Source organism: Anomaloglossus baeobatrachus, chromosome 1 (genome assembly GCF_048569485.1).
Source record: "Anomaloglossus baeobatrachus isolate aAnoBae1 chromosome 1, aAnoBae1.hap1, whole genome shotgun sequence".
NCBI classification, from domain to species: Eukaryota; Metazoa; Chordata; class Amphibia; order Anura; family Aromobatidae; genus Anomaloglossus; species Anomaloglossus baeobatrachus.
Window position 1 is genome coordinate 671,564,171 of NC_134353.1, and position 20,205 is coordinate 671,584,375.

General features: G+C 45.8%; 1 protein-coding gene across 6 annotated transcripts in view; it reads right to left on the minus strand.

The window, feature by feature from the left end:
• Positions 1-20,205, minus strand: part of GIT2 (GIT ArfGAP 2) — a 153,263-nt gene that overhangs the window by 53,459 nt on the left and 79,599 nt on the right. For all 6 annotated transcript variants that reach the window (XM_075320048.1, XM_075320050.1, XM_075320049.1 and 3 more), the window contains exons 11-14: positions 19,925-20,022; positions 18,264-18,375; positions 16,122-16,264; positions 8,084-8,233 (exon numbers count right to left, since the gene is read on the minus strand). In XM_075320048.1, coding sequence (XP_075176163.1) covers positions 8,084-8,233; positions 16,122-16,264; positions 18,264-18,375; positions 19,925-20,022 — 503 coding nt within the window. The remainder of the gene's footprint in view (positions 1-8,083; positions 8,234-16,121; positions 16,265-18,263; positions 18,376-19,924; positions 20,023-20,205) is intronic.

Here is a 20,205-nt window from a genome sequence, read left to right on the forward strand (position 1 = left end):
TCAGATGATATTGGATCCGGATTGGACGGCGCGGGACCCTAACCCAGGATTACTGCGGAGGGGGGTTTATTTCAATAAAGATGGAGTCACTAATTGTGTTGTGTTTTATTTCTAATAAAAATATTTTTCTGTGTGTTGTGTATTTTTTTTTTTATCTATCATTACTAGAAATTCATGGTGGCCATGTCTAATATTGGCGTGACACCATGAATTTCGGGCTTAGGGCTAGCTGATAATATACAGCTAGCCCTAACTCCATTATTACCCGGCTAGCCACCCGGCATCAGGGCAGCTGGAAGAGTTGGATACAGCGCCAGAAGATGGCGCTTCTATGAAAGCGCCATTTTCTGGGGTGGCTGCGGACTGCAATTCGCAGTGGGGGTGCCCAGAAAGCTTGGGCACCCTTCACTGTGGATTCCAATCCCCAGCTGCCTAGTTGTACCCGGCTGGACACCAAAATTAGGCGAAGCGCACGTCATTTTTTTTTTTAATTATTTCATGAAATTCATGAAATAAAAAAAAAAAAAAAAGGGCTTCTCTATATTTTTGGTTCCCAGCCGGGTACAAATAGGCAGCTGGGGGTTGGGGGCAGCCCGTACCTGCCTGCTGTACCCGGCTAGCATACAAAAATATGGCGAAGCCCACGTCATTTTTTTTTTTCTTTTTGGGTAAAAAACTGCATACAGTCCTGGATGGAGGATGCTGAGCCTTGTAGTCCCATGCATGACAAGTAACAGTGTGGATTTTGGCTAAGTTAACACACTGCGTTTTTTATTTAAGCGGTGTTTTTGTGCGTTTTTTTTGCGTCAAAAAACCCAAAAAAAAACCATACGTGGCAAACAACAGACGCGTTTTTTACCGGGTTTTGGTGCGTTTTTTGCTCTGTGTTTTTATGCTTTTTTTTATCAGAGAAAGATTGTTGAAAGAAAAAAAAAAAAAAGAAAAAAGGTCTGAAGTAATTTCCTTCTTCAATATGTTCTTCATTCTCCACTAGTGTATGCAGGAGAGCATACAGCTGCAGAACTACAGGGCTCAGCATGCTCTATCCAGGACTGTATGCTGGAGGGAGAGGCAGGGGGAGCAGAACTACAAGGCTCAGCATCCTCCATTCACTAGTGTATGCATGAGAGCAGACAGCAGCTGCAGAACTACAAGGCTCAGCATCCTCCATTCACTAGTGTATACAGGAGAGAAGACAGCAGCTGCAGAACTACAAGGCTCAGCATGCAGTTTTTTGCCAAAAAAGAAAAAAAAAATGACGTGGGCTTCGCCATATTTTTGTATGCTAGCCGGGTACAGCAGGCAGGTACGGGCTGCCCCCAACCCCCAGCTGCCTATTTGTACCCGGCTGGGAACCAAAAATATAGAGAAGCCCTTTTTTTTTTTTTTTTATTTCATGAATTTCATGAAATAATTAAAAAAAAAAATGACGTGAGCTTCGCCTAATTTTGGTGTCCAGCCGGGTACAACTAGGCAGCTGGGGATTGGAATCCACAGTGAAGGGTGCCCAAGCTTTCTGGGCACCCCCACTGCGAATTGCAGTCCGCAGCCACCCCAGAAAATGGCGCTTTCATAGAAGCGCCATCTTCTGGCGCTGTATCCAACTCTTCCAGCTGCCCTGATGCCGGGTGGCTAGCCGGGTAATAATGGAGTTAGGGCTAGCTGTATATTATCAGCTAGCCCTAAGCCCGAAATTCATGGTGTCACGCCAATATTAGACATGGCCACCATGAATTTCTAGTAATGATAGATAAAAAAAAAAATACACAACACACAGAAAAATATTTTTATTAGAAACAAAACACAACACAATTAGTGACTCCATCTTTATTGAAATAAACCCCCCTCCGCAGTAATCCTGGGTTAGGGTCCCGCGCCGTCCAATCCGGATCCAATATCATCTGATCATTGGGGAAAAAAAAAAAAATGGGTGAACCACCCCTTTAATGCAGAACTAAAAGTCCCCCATTGATTGTGAGAGCAGCCCCTCACTTCCACCTGTGACGTCATTGCCCCAGCAGAGAGGCGCGCGTGCACACACACATATTATACGCGCGCACACACACACACACACACATTATACACACACACACTATACACACACACACACACACTATACACACACACACACACACTATACACACACACACACACACTATACACACACACACACACACTATACACACACACACACACACTATACACACACACACACACACTATACACACACACACACACACTATACACACACACACACACACTATACACACACACACACACACTATACACACACACACACACACTATACACACACACACACACACACTATACACACACACACTATACACACACACACTACACACACACACACACACACACACTATACACACACACACACTATACACACACACACTATACACACACACTATACACACGCGTGCGCGCACACACTATACACACGCGTGCGCGCACACACATCATACACGCGTGCGCGCACACACATCATACACGCGCGCGCGCACACACATCATACACGCGCGCGCGCACACACATCATACACGCGCGCGCGCACACACATCATACACGCGCGCGCGCGCACACACATCATACACGCGCGCGCGCGCGCACACATCATACACGCGCGCGCACACACATCATACACGCGCGCGCGCACACCCATCATACACGCGCGCGCGCACACACATCATACACGCGCGCGCGCACACACATCATACACGCGCGCGCGCACACACATCATACACGCGCGCGCGCACACACATCATACACGCGCGCGCGCACACACATCATACACGCGCGCGCGCACACACATCATACACGCGCGCGCGCACACACATCATACACGCGCGCGCGCGCACACACATCATACACGCGCGCGCGCGCACACACATCATACACGCGCGCATACACACATTATACACACACACAGCTGTGAGTGCTTTCCTGCAGTGACCTGGAACTCAGAAGGTGAGCCCAGGTCAACGCAGGGGCGCACACACAGCAGTGTGGGTGTGTGTGTATATATATAGTGTGTGTATGTGTGTGTATAATGTGTGCGTGCCTGCTGGGGCAATGACATCACAGGTGCTAGTAATTTCATTCACCTGACCCCGTGAAGACAGTGCCGCCCGATATCACTACCGTGACCGGGTCTCGCAGCACTGCCGTCACGGGGTCATGTGAGTCCATGGTGAACTTACCTCACCTGACCCCCGATGTCGCTGGCAGGCTCCTGTCCTGGCCCGGTGTCCTGAGGCGGCACGTCGTCATAGCTACAGCTGATCGCGTCCTCCGATCAGCTGTTCTGCAGACACCAAGCTGTGTAATGCGGGCTTCAGAAACATGGCGCCGGAGATAAGCGCTATGCGCGGAGGCCCACTCCGGCGCCATGTTTCTGAAGATTAGCATTTTACATACAGCCGGAGGGAGGGAGGAACAGGCAGCGCGGGGGGGGCGGGGAACTCCTGCATAACCCGCCCGGACATCAGGAGAGAGGGAGGAACAGGCTGGAGGGGGGGCGGGGAACTCCTGCATAACCCGCCCGGACATTATCTGCAGAGGTGCACACGTCAATCAAAAAGTGCACGAAATTTCAAACTTTATAAAGTTGGATTTCACTGACTAAACACCCGAGCTGCCCCCTGATGGTATGTACACAATGTGCATGATAGTGCCAGTACTGCACTGGCTGCAGCTTAGACACGAAAATCCTGATGATTGGTTCCCTTTAAGCTATTGTGAGGAAATGCTCTTCTTTCCTTTAAGTGTTGCTGCCTGTTTATGAGTGGTCAGCTTCATACAGGTAGAGTTGTACAAGTACCAGTGAAAATTCTGATAACACCCATTTGGACTTAAAGGGAACCTGTCAGGTCCAATATGCAGCCAGAACCACGAGCAGTTCTGGATACATATTCCTAATCCCTGCCTAACTGTCCCAGGCTATAGTAGCATAGATAAAGGGGTCTTTAGAAAAAGTATTTCTAAAGAGCTTTCATTATATGCTAATGAGGCTAGCGACTAATCGGCCTCCTTTGCATGTAACCACGCCCCTGCGGGCGAGCTTACCATGCAAATGAATGTGCAGAGTCAGAGGCATGGCCGATCTTGCTGATCTGCAGCTACTATTCTATTATGTGTCCAGTTCAACATGAAAATTTTGTAAAAGGTCCTCTTTACAGGGGTTTTGTCAGCACAGAATGACTGTCCAAACCAAGTACAGGCGCTCGTGCATCATGACAGGACTAATCATGTAAATATATCTTCCCACCTGCTTGTTTTCCGTCTATGTCCTCCTTTCTCTGGCTCTATGAAGCCAGAGCTGTCAATCAAAGAAGATAGGGAGTGGAAATACAGGGAAAACAAGCAGTTGGGAAGGTATACCTAAATTAGAAATTATATAAGCTCGGGCACACAATATGTAACCAAAGAAAAAAAAAGAGATTGTGTATTTCTTTAGACCTGCCTTATTCGTGCAAATGTTTGCAACAAAAATAACGTTTCGGCCTAACTCCCAGGCCTTTATCAAAAATAAGATCTATATGAACATATAGAGAACACGGGAAAGGTGAATCAATCGTTCACATATATGTGGATTATGAGAAGGCGTATACCTTTGCTTGTGTTCAAAAGGGCCTCTATGCATAGTAGTCACAGGTAGGTAAGCCATTACGCTTCTTTAGCTCCTCAGGTGTTCTCCCGGGACCATACACGGGTTTTTTACCTGATCTGCCCTTTATTCCACATGCTAAGGAAAGATTGATGCCAGTGAGTCCCATGCAGGACTACCTTTTGCCTCACATGTCATTCTGACTATCACATATTCAAACAATTCTCCTATAAACCTGGGTTGCCATACTGCAATACTACCTGTGACTACTATGCATAGAGGCCCTTTTGAACACAAGCAGAGGTATACTCCTTCTCATAATCCACATATATGTGAACGATTGATTCACCTTTCCCGTGTTCTCTACATATTCACATAGATCTTATTTTTGATAAAGGCCTGGGAGTTAGGCCGAAACGTTATTTTTGTTTCAAACCTTTGCACGAATAAAGCAGATCTAAATAAATACACAATCTCTTTTTCTCTGGTTACATATTGTGTGCCCAAGCTTATATAATTTCTACTTGCTATTTTTTCTCGGTGGCACCAGCTTATTTATTGGTGAGCCAGAATCTATTCTACACTATTTACCTAAATTATTAGGCCCACCATGATGCAAGAGTGCCTGTAATTTGTCAGCACAGAATGACTGTTCAAACTAATTACAGACACTCTTGCATCATGGGTGGGCCTAATAATTTAGGTAAATTGTCAGCACAGAATGACTGTTCAAACTAAGTCCCTTTGAAAATTGCTTCTCTTTTCCAACACAGTGATTATCGGCTGTTGCAGCATACAGACTTCATACAGGAATAGTTGTCAGTCTCTCCTACATGTAAAATATTTTTTTTCAGAAGGAAAGTGCTCTGGAAAGTGTAAAGGGAACCTGTGTCTACATTAATGCTGACCAAACCAAGGGCAGCAGGAATGAGTCTGATTGCACGATTGTTGAAGAACCAGCCACGGACTATGGAAAAAGACATTAGACTAGCTCCAGACACAGATGGCTTTTCCCAGCGCCGCTCCAATTGATTGAGAGGTCTCTATGTACAAGCATGAAAGAGGCTAATAGTGAAAGTAAAAAGAAAAACATAAAATAGAGATAAATCATTTAATAAAAAACCAAAACAAAAACACCCTCTTTAATGAGTTTACCTGAGGTCACAGCTGGGTTATCAAGGGAACACCAGCTGTGAGCTCAGGTTAATTCATTGAACTCCATCCCGGATTACCAGAATGTGTGTGCATTTCGGTAATCCGGCATGGAGTTCAGTGCTGTCGGATAATTAACTTCAGTGGTGTCGGTTAATCAGGTAATCCTGCACCATTTAAGTCAATAATCCATTAATTTATGGCCATTGAATTCAATGCCTGAATACCAGATTTGAGTTCACTGAGGTCACCTGAGGTCACCTGAGGTCACCTGATGTCACAGCTGGGGTACCATGAGAACCGACAGTTGTGACCTCAGGTGAACTCCCTGACTGAGCCCAGTCACAGCTGTGGCTCTGTCAGTGTGTCCTGGACACCGCAGTGATCGGTCACGTTTTCTAATGTGACCGTGTAATGCAATCTCAGGATGAAGCACAGGAATCATTGTGGGACGTCATGGTGTGGATTACGTTGGACCTGCAGGAGTGTTTTGGGGGTTAATAAATTGGAGAAAGAGGGTGTTTGTTATTTTTTTTTTAAATAAAAGATTTGCTTCGTGTTTATTTCTTTTTACTTACACGATTAGTAATGGAAAAGGGGTCTCATAGACCCCAAAAGATAACTAACCTTGGGCTTGATGACAGCTGTCATTCTTTGACAAATCACAGCTGTCTTTTTTTTTATCCTGGTGGCTGAACCTGAACAGTTAAACGGATTTACCTGAGAAGTACGTGTTGAGGGTCCGTGCATGGACACTATGTGTCAGGTACAGATCCCACACTTTAAAGTTCGGTGTCGCTGATCACTACTCATGTATTCAAAACCATACAGATACACTTTTTTATAGCATTTACAAATATAAAAATTAAATTTTGCATATGAAGTTCTGATTCTATGTAAATTGTATTTACTGGCTGTTGAACATTTAAATTCAATGAAAAAATTAACTGACAGCTGATACATGTCCCCAGATCCATGTTCACCGCTATATGATCTCAGCCAGTTGTTTGACTCAAACCCTGTGATTTTTAAGAGAAAAGTATACTTAAACTGGGCAGCACTATAGACTAGTCAGACAGGTGAGACCCTGGCGACTTATCCCTGTGTATAAGGATAGACCCATCACTCCAAAAGATGGAGGAGCAGCCAGGGAGCCGCCTGCACCGTTTCAGAGTTTAACATATTTGGCTAAGGTCATACAGCCAATTCCCCATATATGATGCATATATCAGCTGTCAGGTTCCTTTTAAATCAGAAAATGAGACATCAACGTGCTTATGCCAGAAAATTGACATATAGCACTTTGAAAACTCACAACATTTTTGCTCAGTGTTATGATGAGCAAAAATTTCGCATCTTTTGGCTAAGCCTTGAATAAAGTCTGTTTCACGATTAATTATATGTATAGGTCTATGAGACTTTGATAGAGCACAGGAAAAGGATAACTATCTTACTCATTTTTGTGTGGTTGGGCCATTTTGAAGTGGTCCTTTATAAAGCATATCTAAAATACAATGGCCCTGATAAATCAAAACCAGCGTTAGTGACGCCGGTCTTTATGAGGGAGTTGTAGTCAGGTGCATGCCCCTTCATGAAATCAGGCCTCAGCACAAGTCAAGTACTGGAGTAAGGTTTGTGGCATATGGTAGCCACAGCTTCTCGTAAATTGGATAAGCATGCAACACCAAGCCTTGTTCCACCCCAGCTTGCGCTTTGTGGACAGAGCTGGTCAAAACTGGGCTGAAATGCCATAAGTCACAACATTTTTGTACAACTCTACATTGGGCAATGTTTGGGTGACATTTCAAAGTGTCGTACACCAGATTTCTAGTGTAAATTGCTTTGATGAAGGAGGTGGCTTTTTCTGTGACATTTTTTGATTACTGTGAATACCTGCATTATATAGCTGTAGTTGTCTGTGATTTCTGGGGAACATTTAACATAAAGGGCTAGGTTCCATATTTTATTTACTATAATCAAGCAGATTACACAGCTCCCCTGTAGAGGACACATGAGCCTTTGGCCAAATGCCTCAAATCCCTCTATTTTGTTATACAATTTAGCACCTAATGTAATTGCCTTGGTCTCTCTCTATAGAGACATTTACAATATTTTGTCGTTTCAACTAAAGGTGACAAGAAAACCTATTTAAGTAAAGGTGACAGGAATACATTCTCCACTTAGTATGTATGATAGGAACTGATGTTAATGGATATAGATGTGCGCATGCAATGGAAACACGGTTAAGAAGGGAATAAAATCTGCGAGACCTTCGTATACAGGAGTGGTATATAGTAGACTAGTTACCTTTTTTTGCATTATCCGAAGCTCATCACTGAGATTGCTATTAACTTTCATTAACTGTTGAATTTTTGCTTCTGATGCAGTCAGGGCATTCTTAACCTCAAGGAAATCTTGTACCGTAAACGTCCCATCAGATAAGTCCGATTCCAAGCTCTGCAGACAAAATGTATTTATATGTAACTACAATGGACGGCTTATTATAAAGGAACCTATCTGTTGAATAGCGTTGATCAGCTACGAGATTTCCTAATAAAAAACACCTTATATCTGTAGGGTACAGTCCAATTACACTTTTTTCCTCTCATTTTTTTGGGAAGGTATTGTTCCAATACACACAAAGGCAATAAACATGTGTATAAAAAACATGTGTAATAGCAATAGTTTTCTGGGAGAAATGCTTCTTTTTCGAGAATAATTTCAGGGATGCCAACACTTTCGACTGTAGATGACACTACTAGATCTTTTAGTCTTGATGAAGCTGGTGCTGTTACTTTGAAAGAAGGGAATTTTGTTTACTTACCGTAAATTCCTTTTCTTCTAGCTCCTATTGGGAGACCCAGACGATTGGGTGTATAGCTTCTGCCTCCGGAGGCCACACAAAGTATTACACTCAAAAGTGTAACCCCTCCCCTTTGCCTATACACCCTCCCGTGCATCACGGGCTCCTCAGTTTTGGTGCAAAAGCAGGAAGGAGGAAACTTATAAATTGGTTTAAGGTAAATTCAATCCGAAGGATGTTCGGAGAACTGAAAACCATGAAACAATTGAACATGAACAACATGTGTACACAAAAGAACAACTAGCCCGAAGGGAACAGGGGCGGGTGCTGGGTCTCCCAATAGGAGCTAGAAGAAAAGGAATTTACGGTAAGTAAACAAAATTCCCTTCTTCTTTGTCGCTCCATTGGGAGACCCAGACGATTGGGACGTCCAAAAGCAGTCCCTGGGTGGGTAAAAGAATACCTCGAAAACAAGAGCCGACACGACTCCCTCTTACAGGTGGGCCACCGCCGCCTGAAGGACTTGCCTACCTAGACTGGCATCTGCCGAAGCATAGGCATGCACTTGATAGTGCTTTGTGAAAGTGTGCAAACTAGACCACGTAGCTGCCTGACACACTTGTAGAGCCGTTGCCTGGTGCCGCAATGCCCAGGACGCCCCCACGGCTCTGGTAGAATGGGCTTTCAGCCCCAAAGGGATCGGAAGCCCCGAAGAACGGTAAGCTTCAAGAATCGGTTCCTTGATCCACCGAGCCAAGGTTGACCTGGAAGCTTGCGAACCCTTACGCTGACCAGCCACAAGGACAAAAAGCGCATCTGAACGGCGCAGGGGCGCTGTGCGAGACACGTAGAAACGGAGTGCTCTCACTAGATCTAATGAGTGCAAATCCTTTTCAAAGCGGTGAATTGGATTAGGGCAAAATGAAGGTAAGGTGATATCCTGATTGAGATGAAAAGGCGATACCACCTTAGGGAGAAATTCCGGAACAGGACGGAGAACCACCTTATCCTGGTGAAAAACCAAGAAGGGGGCTTTGCATGACAGTGCTGCAAGCTCCGACACTCTACGGAGTGAAGTAACTGCTACTAGAAATGCCACTTTCTGCGAAAGACGCGATAAGGAGACATCCCGCAGCGGCTCAAAAGGCGGTTTCTGAAGAGCCGTTAGCACCCTGTTAAGGTCCCAGGGTTCCAGCGGACGCTTGTAAGGTGGGACTATGTGGCAAACTCCCTGCAGGAACGTGCGGACCTGCGAAAGCTTGGCCAGGCGCTTTTGAAAGAATATTGAGAGTGCCGATACTTGCCCTTTGAGAGAACTAAGTGACAACCCCTTATCCATTCCGGATTGAAGGAAGGAAAGAAAAGTGGGTAAGGCAAAAGGCCAGGGAGTAAAACCTTTATCAGAACACCAGGACAAGAAAATCCGCCAAGTCCTGTGATAGATCTTGGCGGACGTCGGTTTCCTGGCCTGTCTCATAGTGGCAATGACATCCTGAGACAACCCTGAAGACGCTAGGAGCCAGGACTCAATGGCCACACAGTCAGGTTGGAGCCGTAGAATTCAGATGGAAAAACGGCCCTTGCGACAGCAAGTCTGGGCGGTCTGGCAGCGCCCACGGCTGACCCACCGTGAGATGCCACAGATCCGGGTACCATGACCGCCTCGGCCAGTCTGGAGCGACGAGAATGGCGCGACGGCAGTCGGACCTGATCTTGCGTAGTACTGTGGGCAGCATTGCCAGAGGAGGAAATACATAAGGCAGTTGAAACTGCGACCAATCCTGAACTAATGCGTCCGCCGCCAGAGCTCTGTGATCTTGAGATCGTGCCATGAAGGCCGGGACCTTGTTGTTGTGCCGTGACGCCATGAGATCGACGTCCGGCGTTCCCCAGCGGCGACAGATCTCTCGAAACACGTCTGGGTGCAGGGACCATTCCCCCGCATCCATGCCCTGACGACTGAGAAAATCTGCTTCCCAGTTTTCTACGCCCGGTATGTGAACTGCGGAGATGGTGGATGCTGTGGCTTCCACCCACTGCAGAATTCGCTGGACTTCCTGGAAGGCTTGACGACTCCGCGTGCCACCTTGGTGGTTGATGTATGCGACGGCAGTGGCGTTGTCCGACTGGATACGGATCTGCCTGCCCTCCAGCAACTGCTGGAAAGCCAATAGGGCCAGATACACTGCCCTTATCTCCAGGACATTGATCTGCAGGGAAGACTCTATCGGAGTCCAGGTTCCCTGAGCCCTGTGATGGAGAAACACCGCTCCCCACCCTGACAGGCTCGCGTCCGTGGTGACCACAGCCCAGGTTGGGGGCAGGAAGGATTTTCCCTGTGATAGAGAAGTGGGAAGAAGCCACCACTGAAGAGACGTCTTTGTTGCAAGGGAAAGAGAGACGTTCCTGTCGAGAGAGCTCGACCTCCTGTCCCATTTGTGGAGAATGTCCCACTGGAGCGGGCGCAGATGGAATTGCGCGAAGGGCACTGCTTCCATCGCTGCCACCATCTTCCCCAGGAACTGCATGAGGCGTCTCAAGGGGTGCGACTGAGTCTGAATCAGAGACTGCACCCCTGCCTGCAGTGACAGCTGTTTGTCTAGTGGTAGCTTGACTACCGCTGACTGTGTATGAAACTCCATCCCTAGATAGGTCAGAGATTGGGTCGGTGTCAACTTGGATTTTGGGAAGTTGATGAGCCACCCGAACTGCTGGAGGGTCTCCAGAGCGACGGAAAGGCTGTGTTGACACGCCGCCCGAGAAGGTGCCCTGACTAGGAGATCGTCTAAGTAGGGGATCACCGAGTGGCCCTGAGAATGCAGGACCGCCACAACGGATGCCATGACTTTGGTGAAAACCCGTGGGGCTGTCGCCAGGCCGAAGGGCAATGCCACGAACTGAAGGTGTTCGTCCCCGATGGCGAAACGCAAAAAGCGTTGATGTTCTGGTGCGATCAGCACATGGAGATAGGCATCTTTGATGTTGATCGATGCGAGGAAGTCTCCTTGTGACATCGAAGCGATGACCGAGCGGAGAGATTCCATCCGGAATCGTCTGGTGCTCACGTGTTTGTTGAGCAATTTGAGGTCCAGAACGGGACGGAATGATCCGTCTTTCTTTGGCACCACGAATAAGTTGGAGTAAAAACCGCGACCCTGTTCCTGAGTGGGAACGGGGGTCACGACTCCTTTTTTCAGAGCGTCCACTGCTTGAAAAAGTGCGTCTGCTCGCGCGGGGGGCGGGGAGGTTCTGAAGAAACGAGTCGGAGGACGAGAGCTGAACTCTATCCTGTAACCGTGAGACAGGATGTCTCTCACCCATCGGTCTTGAACATGTGGCCACCAGGCGTCGCGAAAGCGGGAGAGCCTGCCACCGACCGAGGATGCGGTTCGGGGATGCCGTGAGTCATGAGGAGGCCGCCTTGGAAGCAGTGCCTCCGGCGGTCTTTTGGGGGCGTGACTTAGACCGCCACGCATAGGAGTTCCTCTGGCCTTTGTCCTGTCTATTGGACGAAGAGGACTGTGGCTTGGCGGAGGGACGAAAGGACTGAAACCTCGATTGAATTTTTCGTTGCTGAGGTCTCTTAGGTTTGGACTGGGGTAAGGAGGAGTCCCTTCCCTTGGATTCCTTAATAATCTCATCCAAACGTTCGCCAAACAATCTCTCGCCAGAAAACGGCAAACCGGTTAAGAACCTCTTGGAAGCCGAGTCTGCCTTCCATTCGCGCAGCCACATGGCCTTGCGGACTGCAACCGAATTAGCGGATGCCACCGCTGTACGGCTAGCAGAGTCTAGGACTGCGTTCATGGCGTAGGAAGAAAACTCCGACGCCTGAGAGGTTAAAGATGCAACCTGCGGGGCAGACGTACGTGTGACCGCATTAATCTCAGCCAGACAAGCTCTGATAGCTTGGAGTGCCCACACGGCTGCAAAAGCCGGGGCAAAAGACGCTCCCGTGGCCTCATAGATGGATTTCACCAGGAGTTCTATCTGCCTGTCAGTGGCATCTTTTAGTGATGAGCCATCTGCAACCGAAACTACAGATCTAGCCGCCAATCTGGAGACTGGGGGATCCACCTTAGGACATTGAGCCCAACCCTTAACTACGTCAGCGGGGAAGGGGTAACGTGTATCAGTAAGGCGCTTAGTAAAGCGCTTGTCCGGAACCGCTCTGGGCTTCTGGATGGCATCCCTGAAGTTAGAGTGATCAAAAAATGCACTCCGTGTACGTTTAGGAAACCTAAACTGGTGTTTCTCCTGCTGAGAGGCCGACTCCTCTATAGGTGGAGGCGGGGGAGATAGATCCAACACCTGATTGATGGACGAGATAAGATCATTTACTAAGGCGTCCCCTTCAGGTGTATCAAGATTGAGAGCAACATCAGGGTCCGAGCCCTGAGCTGCAACCTCCGCCTCGTCCTCCAGAGAGTCCTCAAGCTGGGAACCCGAGCAGCGTGAGGAAGTCGGGGAAGATTCCAAGCGAGCCCGCTTAGCTGGTCTGGGACTGTGGTCCGTGGAGGAGTCCTCCACGTGAGACCTAGGGTCCACCCCGGCCGGGGTGTACCGAGAGGGACCTGGAGGCGCCGATCTATCAGGGTCAGAGGCCTGTGTAAGGACCGGTCTGGACTGCAGGGCTTCCAGCAACTTGGCAGACCATTTGTCCATAGACTGAGCCATGGATTGTGAGAGTGACTCAGAGCTTTTCAGTAAAAACTGCAAACTCTGTCGCTGCCACCTGGACAGTGGAACAGGGGGGTCTGCCTGAGCCGAGGGGCCCACTAGTGACCGAGGCTCCGGCTGAGCAAGCGTAACAGGGGTCGAGCATTGCTCACAGTGAGGGTAGGTGGAACCCGCAGGTAGCATGGCCCTACAAGAGGTACATGTCGCAAAAAAACCCTGTGCTTTAGTGCCCTTGCTCCTTGTGGCCGACATGCTGTTGTGTCCTAGGAGCGTGATCACTGAGGGTATATAGAAAAAAGGGTATACAGCCCGGCCGAACAGAAATAAGTATATATATATACGTATCTATACCGGCACCCAAGGGGACCAACACCGAGTGACCGGTGCGGCTTACCGACCGCTAAAAAGCGGGGTGTGTGCGCTCCAGATTCCCTGCCTGGTCTCCCAGAGCTGCAGAGCTGTTCTCTGTGATTCTCCACCGGCAGAATGTCCTAAAGATGGCTGCCGGAGCTCTCAGGGGAGGAGTGAAGCCATGGGCGGCGTTAGGAAAAGTGCGGGAATCTGGGGTCCCCACAGTGATCAGTGAGGGGGGAGGGAGCATACAGGATGCCCCGGCCCTCACATCCGACGTCAGGTCGGCTGTCCCGCCCCTATCTCTGATAGACAGGCCCGGGGGCGGGAGTTTTGCCACTAGGCCGCGATGAAGCCGGGGACTAAATTTAATACCGCGGCCGACAAGCAGGCGCGGTCGGCGCGGTAGTCCCCGGTCTTCATAATTCAGCAGTCAGATGCGGCGTCCGGAAACCAGGCGCTCCATACACAGTCCCCATGGGGACACAGAGTACCTCGTGGATGCAGGGCCCTGTCCCTGAGGATAGATAAGCCCCTGTCCAGCAGATTCCCTCAGGGGCTGCGGAGGGAGCACGGTCCCAGAACCTGGATGACCGCTTCGGATCCCACTTCTACCAGAGCCCTCAGGGATGGAGAAGGAAACACGGCATGAGGCTCCAGCCGTCGTACCCGCAATGGGTACCTCAACCTTAACAGCACCGCTGACTTAGTGGGGTGAGAAGGGAGCATGCCGGGGGCCCCGTGGGGGCCCTCTTTTCTTCCAACCGATACAATCAGCAGCTGCTGCTGACTAACATGGAGATGTGTGAGTGGATGTGTGCCTCCTTCCACACAAAGCATAAAACTGAGGAGCCCGTGATGCACGGGAGGGTGTATAGGCAGAGGGGAGGGGTTACACTTTTGAGTGTAATACTTTGTGTGGCCTCCGGAGGCAGAAGCTATACACCCAATCGTCTGGGTCTCCCAATGGAGCGACAAAGAAATTCACGTTATAATGCTGTATGACAGTTTCCACCCACCGTACCTGACTGATAGCTCTTCAGGGCCCTTCCTGCTGGACCGGAGATCTCACACTGCTCAGCACAAGCTGCAACTGTCAGTCAGGATGGGGGTGGATGAAGGCTGAACACACTTGGATTCTTAGAGTGACTACACACTTATGAAAAATCTGGACAACAACTTTATGTGACAGCAAACTTGTGAATCCTCCCATTGCATGCAGAGTGCACGGTGAGCATTGTTGGGTGCCGGTGACCAGATCAAGCGGTCATGTGACCAAAGTATGTGATAAGCATATGTCAGCGATTAGACATATGCAACCTCAATGCAAGTGAAATGACAGAGCCCGAGCATGTCTAGTTGGAATGTGGCCGGGACTGTGCATGTTGCACACTTGCAGTCACGTGACCACTCTGTCTTGCTGCCAGCACCAGATAAGCCTCACAATGCACGCTGCACATGAGGTGAGGATTCACAATTCTGCAGTCACTCTATGTTATTTCATGAAAAGCCTGGACAACCCCCTAATATCATTCTCTGGCTAGACTCAAACGGCTTTTATTTTTATATATATATTATATATATATATATATCAGAATTATACAGTCGTGCTGGCATTCATTTACAAAATAATTACTCCAGCTTTATCAGGTCTAGGAGATATATTTAATAATGTATACAGTCTGTAGTGCAAAATCAGGTGACAGATCTGCGATAAGAAATGGTAGATCATCTCATGCCTTTCCTGATGAAGGAGACAAGGATTTGAAAGCTCAAGCAAGATTCTCTATTCCTTTATTCAATTAGGACCCAACAAGCCCATTACTTCTACCAAACTGCTCCTAATCTCCTTGTAATGTTAAACCTCAGAAAATGGAACAGTGAAGCAGGGGCAGCACAGGTATAAAATACTGACGAAGGAGCCACTCACAACCTACCATTAATGGAGGGGGTGGTTGCTTTGTATTATTAAGGCACACAGATGAGCTTTACATAGGGCACCAGACACACAGATGTGTACTGCAGTGTCTGGCTGCCCCCGCCTTTATTATGGGGGTCTGCTGCATTCTATACTGGTTTGGTATTGTTATCTGGTGTCTGTAGGGAAGGCTGTATTTATCTGTGAATTTTTTTTTTTAAATTTTTGTCTTTTTCTGTAAACTGGCAGAACGGTTCCCTTATTTCCAGTTTACTCTCATTGATTTTCCATGGTGAGGAACTTGAATGGAGAAAGGTTCGTTTTCATAGACTCTGAACAGAGAAGAAACACAAGGTACCCCAACCCCACTTATTAATGGGAGCCAATTAAATGTTTATTCTGTGAATAGGTCATAAATGTTTTTAATGGGAAAACCATGTAATAGGTTACCAGAATTCTGCAAAATAAAATAAAAAAAAATATCAGCAACACAAATCTTTCTGTTGTAATGGTGGAGTGTGTAAAAATAATCATTATATAGCTCTCCGCCAGTATATTTCAAATGCACATATAAAATATGAATAACAATATACCTTTTCTCTATTAGAATTGGGTGGAACATTCTCCAAATCTGTTTCCTCATCAGATGCGACACTATCGTAGTCAGGCTGGTCGTTATCTTGGCTGTCAATGCTATGCTGATTGCTTATACTTTTTAACACCAGCTCCACATTATCTAGAATGGAAAACAGATACTGTAATATAGGAATCAAAGGGAATTGATGACCTGCTATAAGATACATGGAGCTGTGCCTGGAGAACAACAAGGTGAATGAGGTTCTTGCAGAATGGGTTCATCATGAGATTATAAGGGGAGCCAAGAGTCAACACCCACCCCCCCCCCACTGATATTGAAGACCTATCCGAAGGAAAGTTCCCGGAAAACTTTTATAACAAAACCTGTAAGCCAATCAATGGATAGCCTACCTTCCCAAAAATCTAGTATTTAGAAATTTACAAAGGAGGCAACATACGATTGCTCCCTGGAGAAGCATGGGCGAAATATGCGTTGAAGGTCTCATGGCCTTTCCTTCCTTACATAGGGAACCCACTTCTGTAACATTTCATTTCCATGTTGACCATGCAATATTATGCTGGGATCTCCAATACCCAAGCCGTTATGGGAGACTGACTTTTTGCACTATACATATTATTATGGCGTCTATCAAAGCCGGGTTATGAACTGTACCTATCTGCCATATTTATTCATGCGCTTTATGCTTAGTTATTTCATGCATTATATATTTTATTAAGGCAATTCCTTAAATTTTATTTTGTATATCTACCCATGCTACTACATTGGTAAATATTCATTTTGCATATGAATTATTGGGTCGATTATATTCTGATAACATTCTAGGTTTTGGGATCATTGCTTATACATCTATATATTTTTTATATATATGTCTGGCATATATTCTCTGAGTTCCTCTACCTTATATGGTTTTTTTTAACTGGCCTGTGTCCAGTCATTTGTTAACCCTTCAACCCCGAGCCTGTTTTCACATTCCTGACTAGGCCAGATTTTACAATTCTGACCAACGTTATTTTATAAGGTAATAACTCCCGTATATTCCCGTCCCATTGAAATTAATAGGAGTAAGATGTGCAGAATGTAGCCCCAGCCTTTATCAGAAGACGGGGAAGCTCCAAAACTGAGCACTTACGGCTGCCTGCTGCAGCCAGCAGGACAGAGAACAACCTGCTAGGTGGGGGTGCAGCATGTCCGACCCCTGCCAATCAGACATTGATGACCTATACTAAAAATAAGCCATCAATGTTAAAGTTGTGGACAACCTCTATAAACCACCTGCATGATTGCCATGACGGAAGTTTACATAATTTAGCGGGAACTTATTCCCCACTATGCTCTAAACTTAAATGAAATCTTGTGAAGTGGTTACATTTATTTATTAACTAAAGAATATACTTTATTACATATATATCTTTTGTGCATTATTTGGGTCACCCCAGCCTACTGTATTTGTTCAACATGCAACACACAATTCTGACTCAGATATCCACTGTATCACTGAACCCAAGATTGTGTCACATGATAAAAAGGTGCAGCGCTATGCTTGGAATGTATCATGTGTGGTAAATTCATTTTATTATTTTGCAGATACTTCAGCATAGATTGTACAATGTCCTTGCTGCAAATCGATCACAGGAGGATAAGAAAACCAGTCTGTCTCCCAAGCTCCCGTAGCCAATACAGGATTGAATCATGCTAAATTCCTATTGCAATCAATACGAGTCGCAATTTGAGCCTCACAATGCATCTCTTATTGATTTACTTTACATTAAACACAGAATCTACGCAATCTCCAGGAATCCAGGAGAAAGAGCACGCAATCAGTTCTCCCTCCATTATGTGAGCGCCGTGCAGTCTGTGCTGCAATATCTGCAGAAGACGGAAAAATAAATTAATAGCATTATGAAAACGATTCAACAGTGACAGCTGAGGTTTTTGTAAACCTGCTTAAAATACTGGCAGAACCAAAAACAAAGGGACGTACACTTGGTAGTGTAAGTGTAATATGTGGGAGCACATACATTTTGTGGTCATTAACAAATATAACGTAGAATAAAAATGCGTTCTTATTCTCATTCAATCTAATATTCGTTTTTCAGAGTAAACAGAACATATTCAAGCATACAGATTAATTGATTACCTTTGGGTGCAACTACTGAATTTCCTTGTTGTCGTCTTTTGGCGTCACTCAAAATATCTATTACCAGAGTGGCAAATTCATGGGCATTGAAACGGGCCAACTTCTGCCTTCCCTAAAATACAAGAAGCAATCCAATTGTGGCAAAAGACACAATAACCAGGAATGTGTGTTAAAAAGTATCTACAAAAACTACAACTCCTCAACAAGAAGTCAATATGTACAGTTAGGCACAGAAATATTTGGACAGTTTCCGAATCTTCATGACTTGGCCTCTGCATGCCACTATTTTTGATGTAAAAGGAAACATCAGAGATTCAATTGAAGTGTAGGCTTTGAGGTTTAATTAAAAGGGTTGTACAAAAATATTCTGTGAAACATTTAAGAATTGCAACCATTTTACTACAAAGCCTCCTCATTTCAGGGGCTCCAAAGTAATTGGACAAATTTGCCATGTTCATTTTTAATATTGTGTGGAGAATCCTTTGCAGGCAATGACTGCCTGAAGTCTGGAAGACATGGCCGTCACCAAACGTTGGTTTTCCTCCTTTGTGATGCTTTGCTGGGCTTTTACTGCAGCAGACTTCAGTTGTTGCTTGTTTGTGGGTCTTTTCCCCTAAGTTTTGCCTTAAACATGTGAGATGCATGCTCGATGGGGTTGAGAGCCAGTGATTGACTAGGCCATTGCAGAATTTTCTACTTCTTTGCCTTAAAAAAACAGGGTTTTTTTTGCAATGTCTAATCTATCCTGTATATTTTTAAGGCTGATTAATGGTTTGCACCTTGTGGTGAACCCTATGTATTTGCTCCCATGAAGTCTTCTCTTTATGGTATACTTGGATACTTAAACACCTAATTCCTGGAGCGTGTTCTTCACTTGGGTGGATGTTGTGAAGGGGTTTTTATTCACCATGGAAAGTATTCTGTGATCATCCACCATTGTTGTCTTCTGTGCATGTCCAGATCATTTTTTGTTCCCAAACTCAACACTGCACTTTTTTTTTTGCAGAATGTAACAAACTGTTGATTTGGCCACTCCTAACATTCTGTTACCTATCTAATGGGTTTCCTTTTTTTTCCCAGCCTAACGATGGTCTTGTTTCTCTTCTACTGAAAGCGCCTTTGACCGCATGTTGTGGGTTCACAGCAACAGCTTCCAAATGTAAATGCCACACCTGGAATCAGCTCCAGCCCTTTTACATGCTTAATTGATGATTGATTTACAAGGGAATTAACCATTCAGCCCACAATAGAGCTTTTTATATAATTGTCCAATGACTTTTGGTCCCTTGAAAAAGAGACAGCTATATATTAAAGAGCTGTAATTCCTAAACTTTTATTCCATTTAGGATGTTAATACCCTCAAATTAAAGGTGAGAGTCTGCTCTTAAAGCCCATATTGATTATATAACTGTATCTTAAATATGTATTTGTGAACAGCTAAAATGCCAACACTTGTGTTCCTCTCCAAATATTTCTGGACCTAACAAAGTAAATCTAAAAATATAAATGTTATATAAAAGAAAAACACAATAAATGAATTTGGGATATAAAAAAAAGCAAAAGTACAACTGCTTACTTATAATCGGTTTACATCATTATAAATGATGAATAATATGTTTGTCAGGAATCATGTCAAAGCAGTTGAATGCCAAATAAGTTACCTGGTTACGCGTTGAGGAATATTCGGGATTCACAGGAAGGAAAGGTACTACAGTGGTTTCGGTGACAAGTGTGCTGTGGTTCTGAGTAGCCAGCCAAACTGTAAGCAAAATTATACAAATTACAAGTGATATAGGCATAATTTGCTCAATGTTACCTACAGATTTACACCTTCAAAATAAAACAAGTGTCGTTGTTGTTAACGAAATAGGAGACTAATTCAGCCCGATTCCAAGGCAGCATAAATTAAGGACTGTCTGGATTATTGCAGCCACGTAAGTTT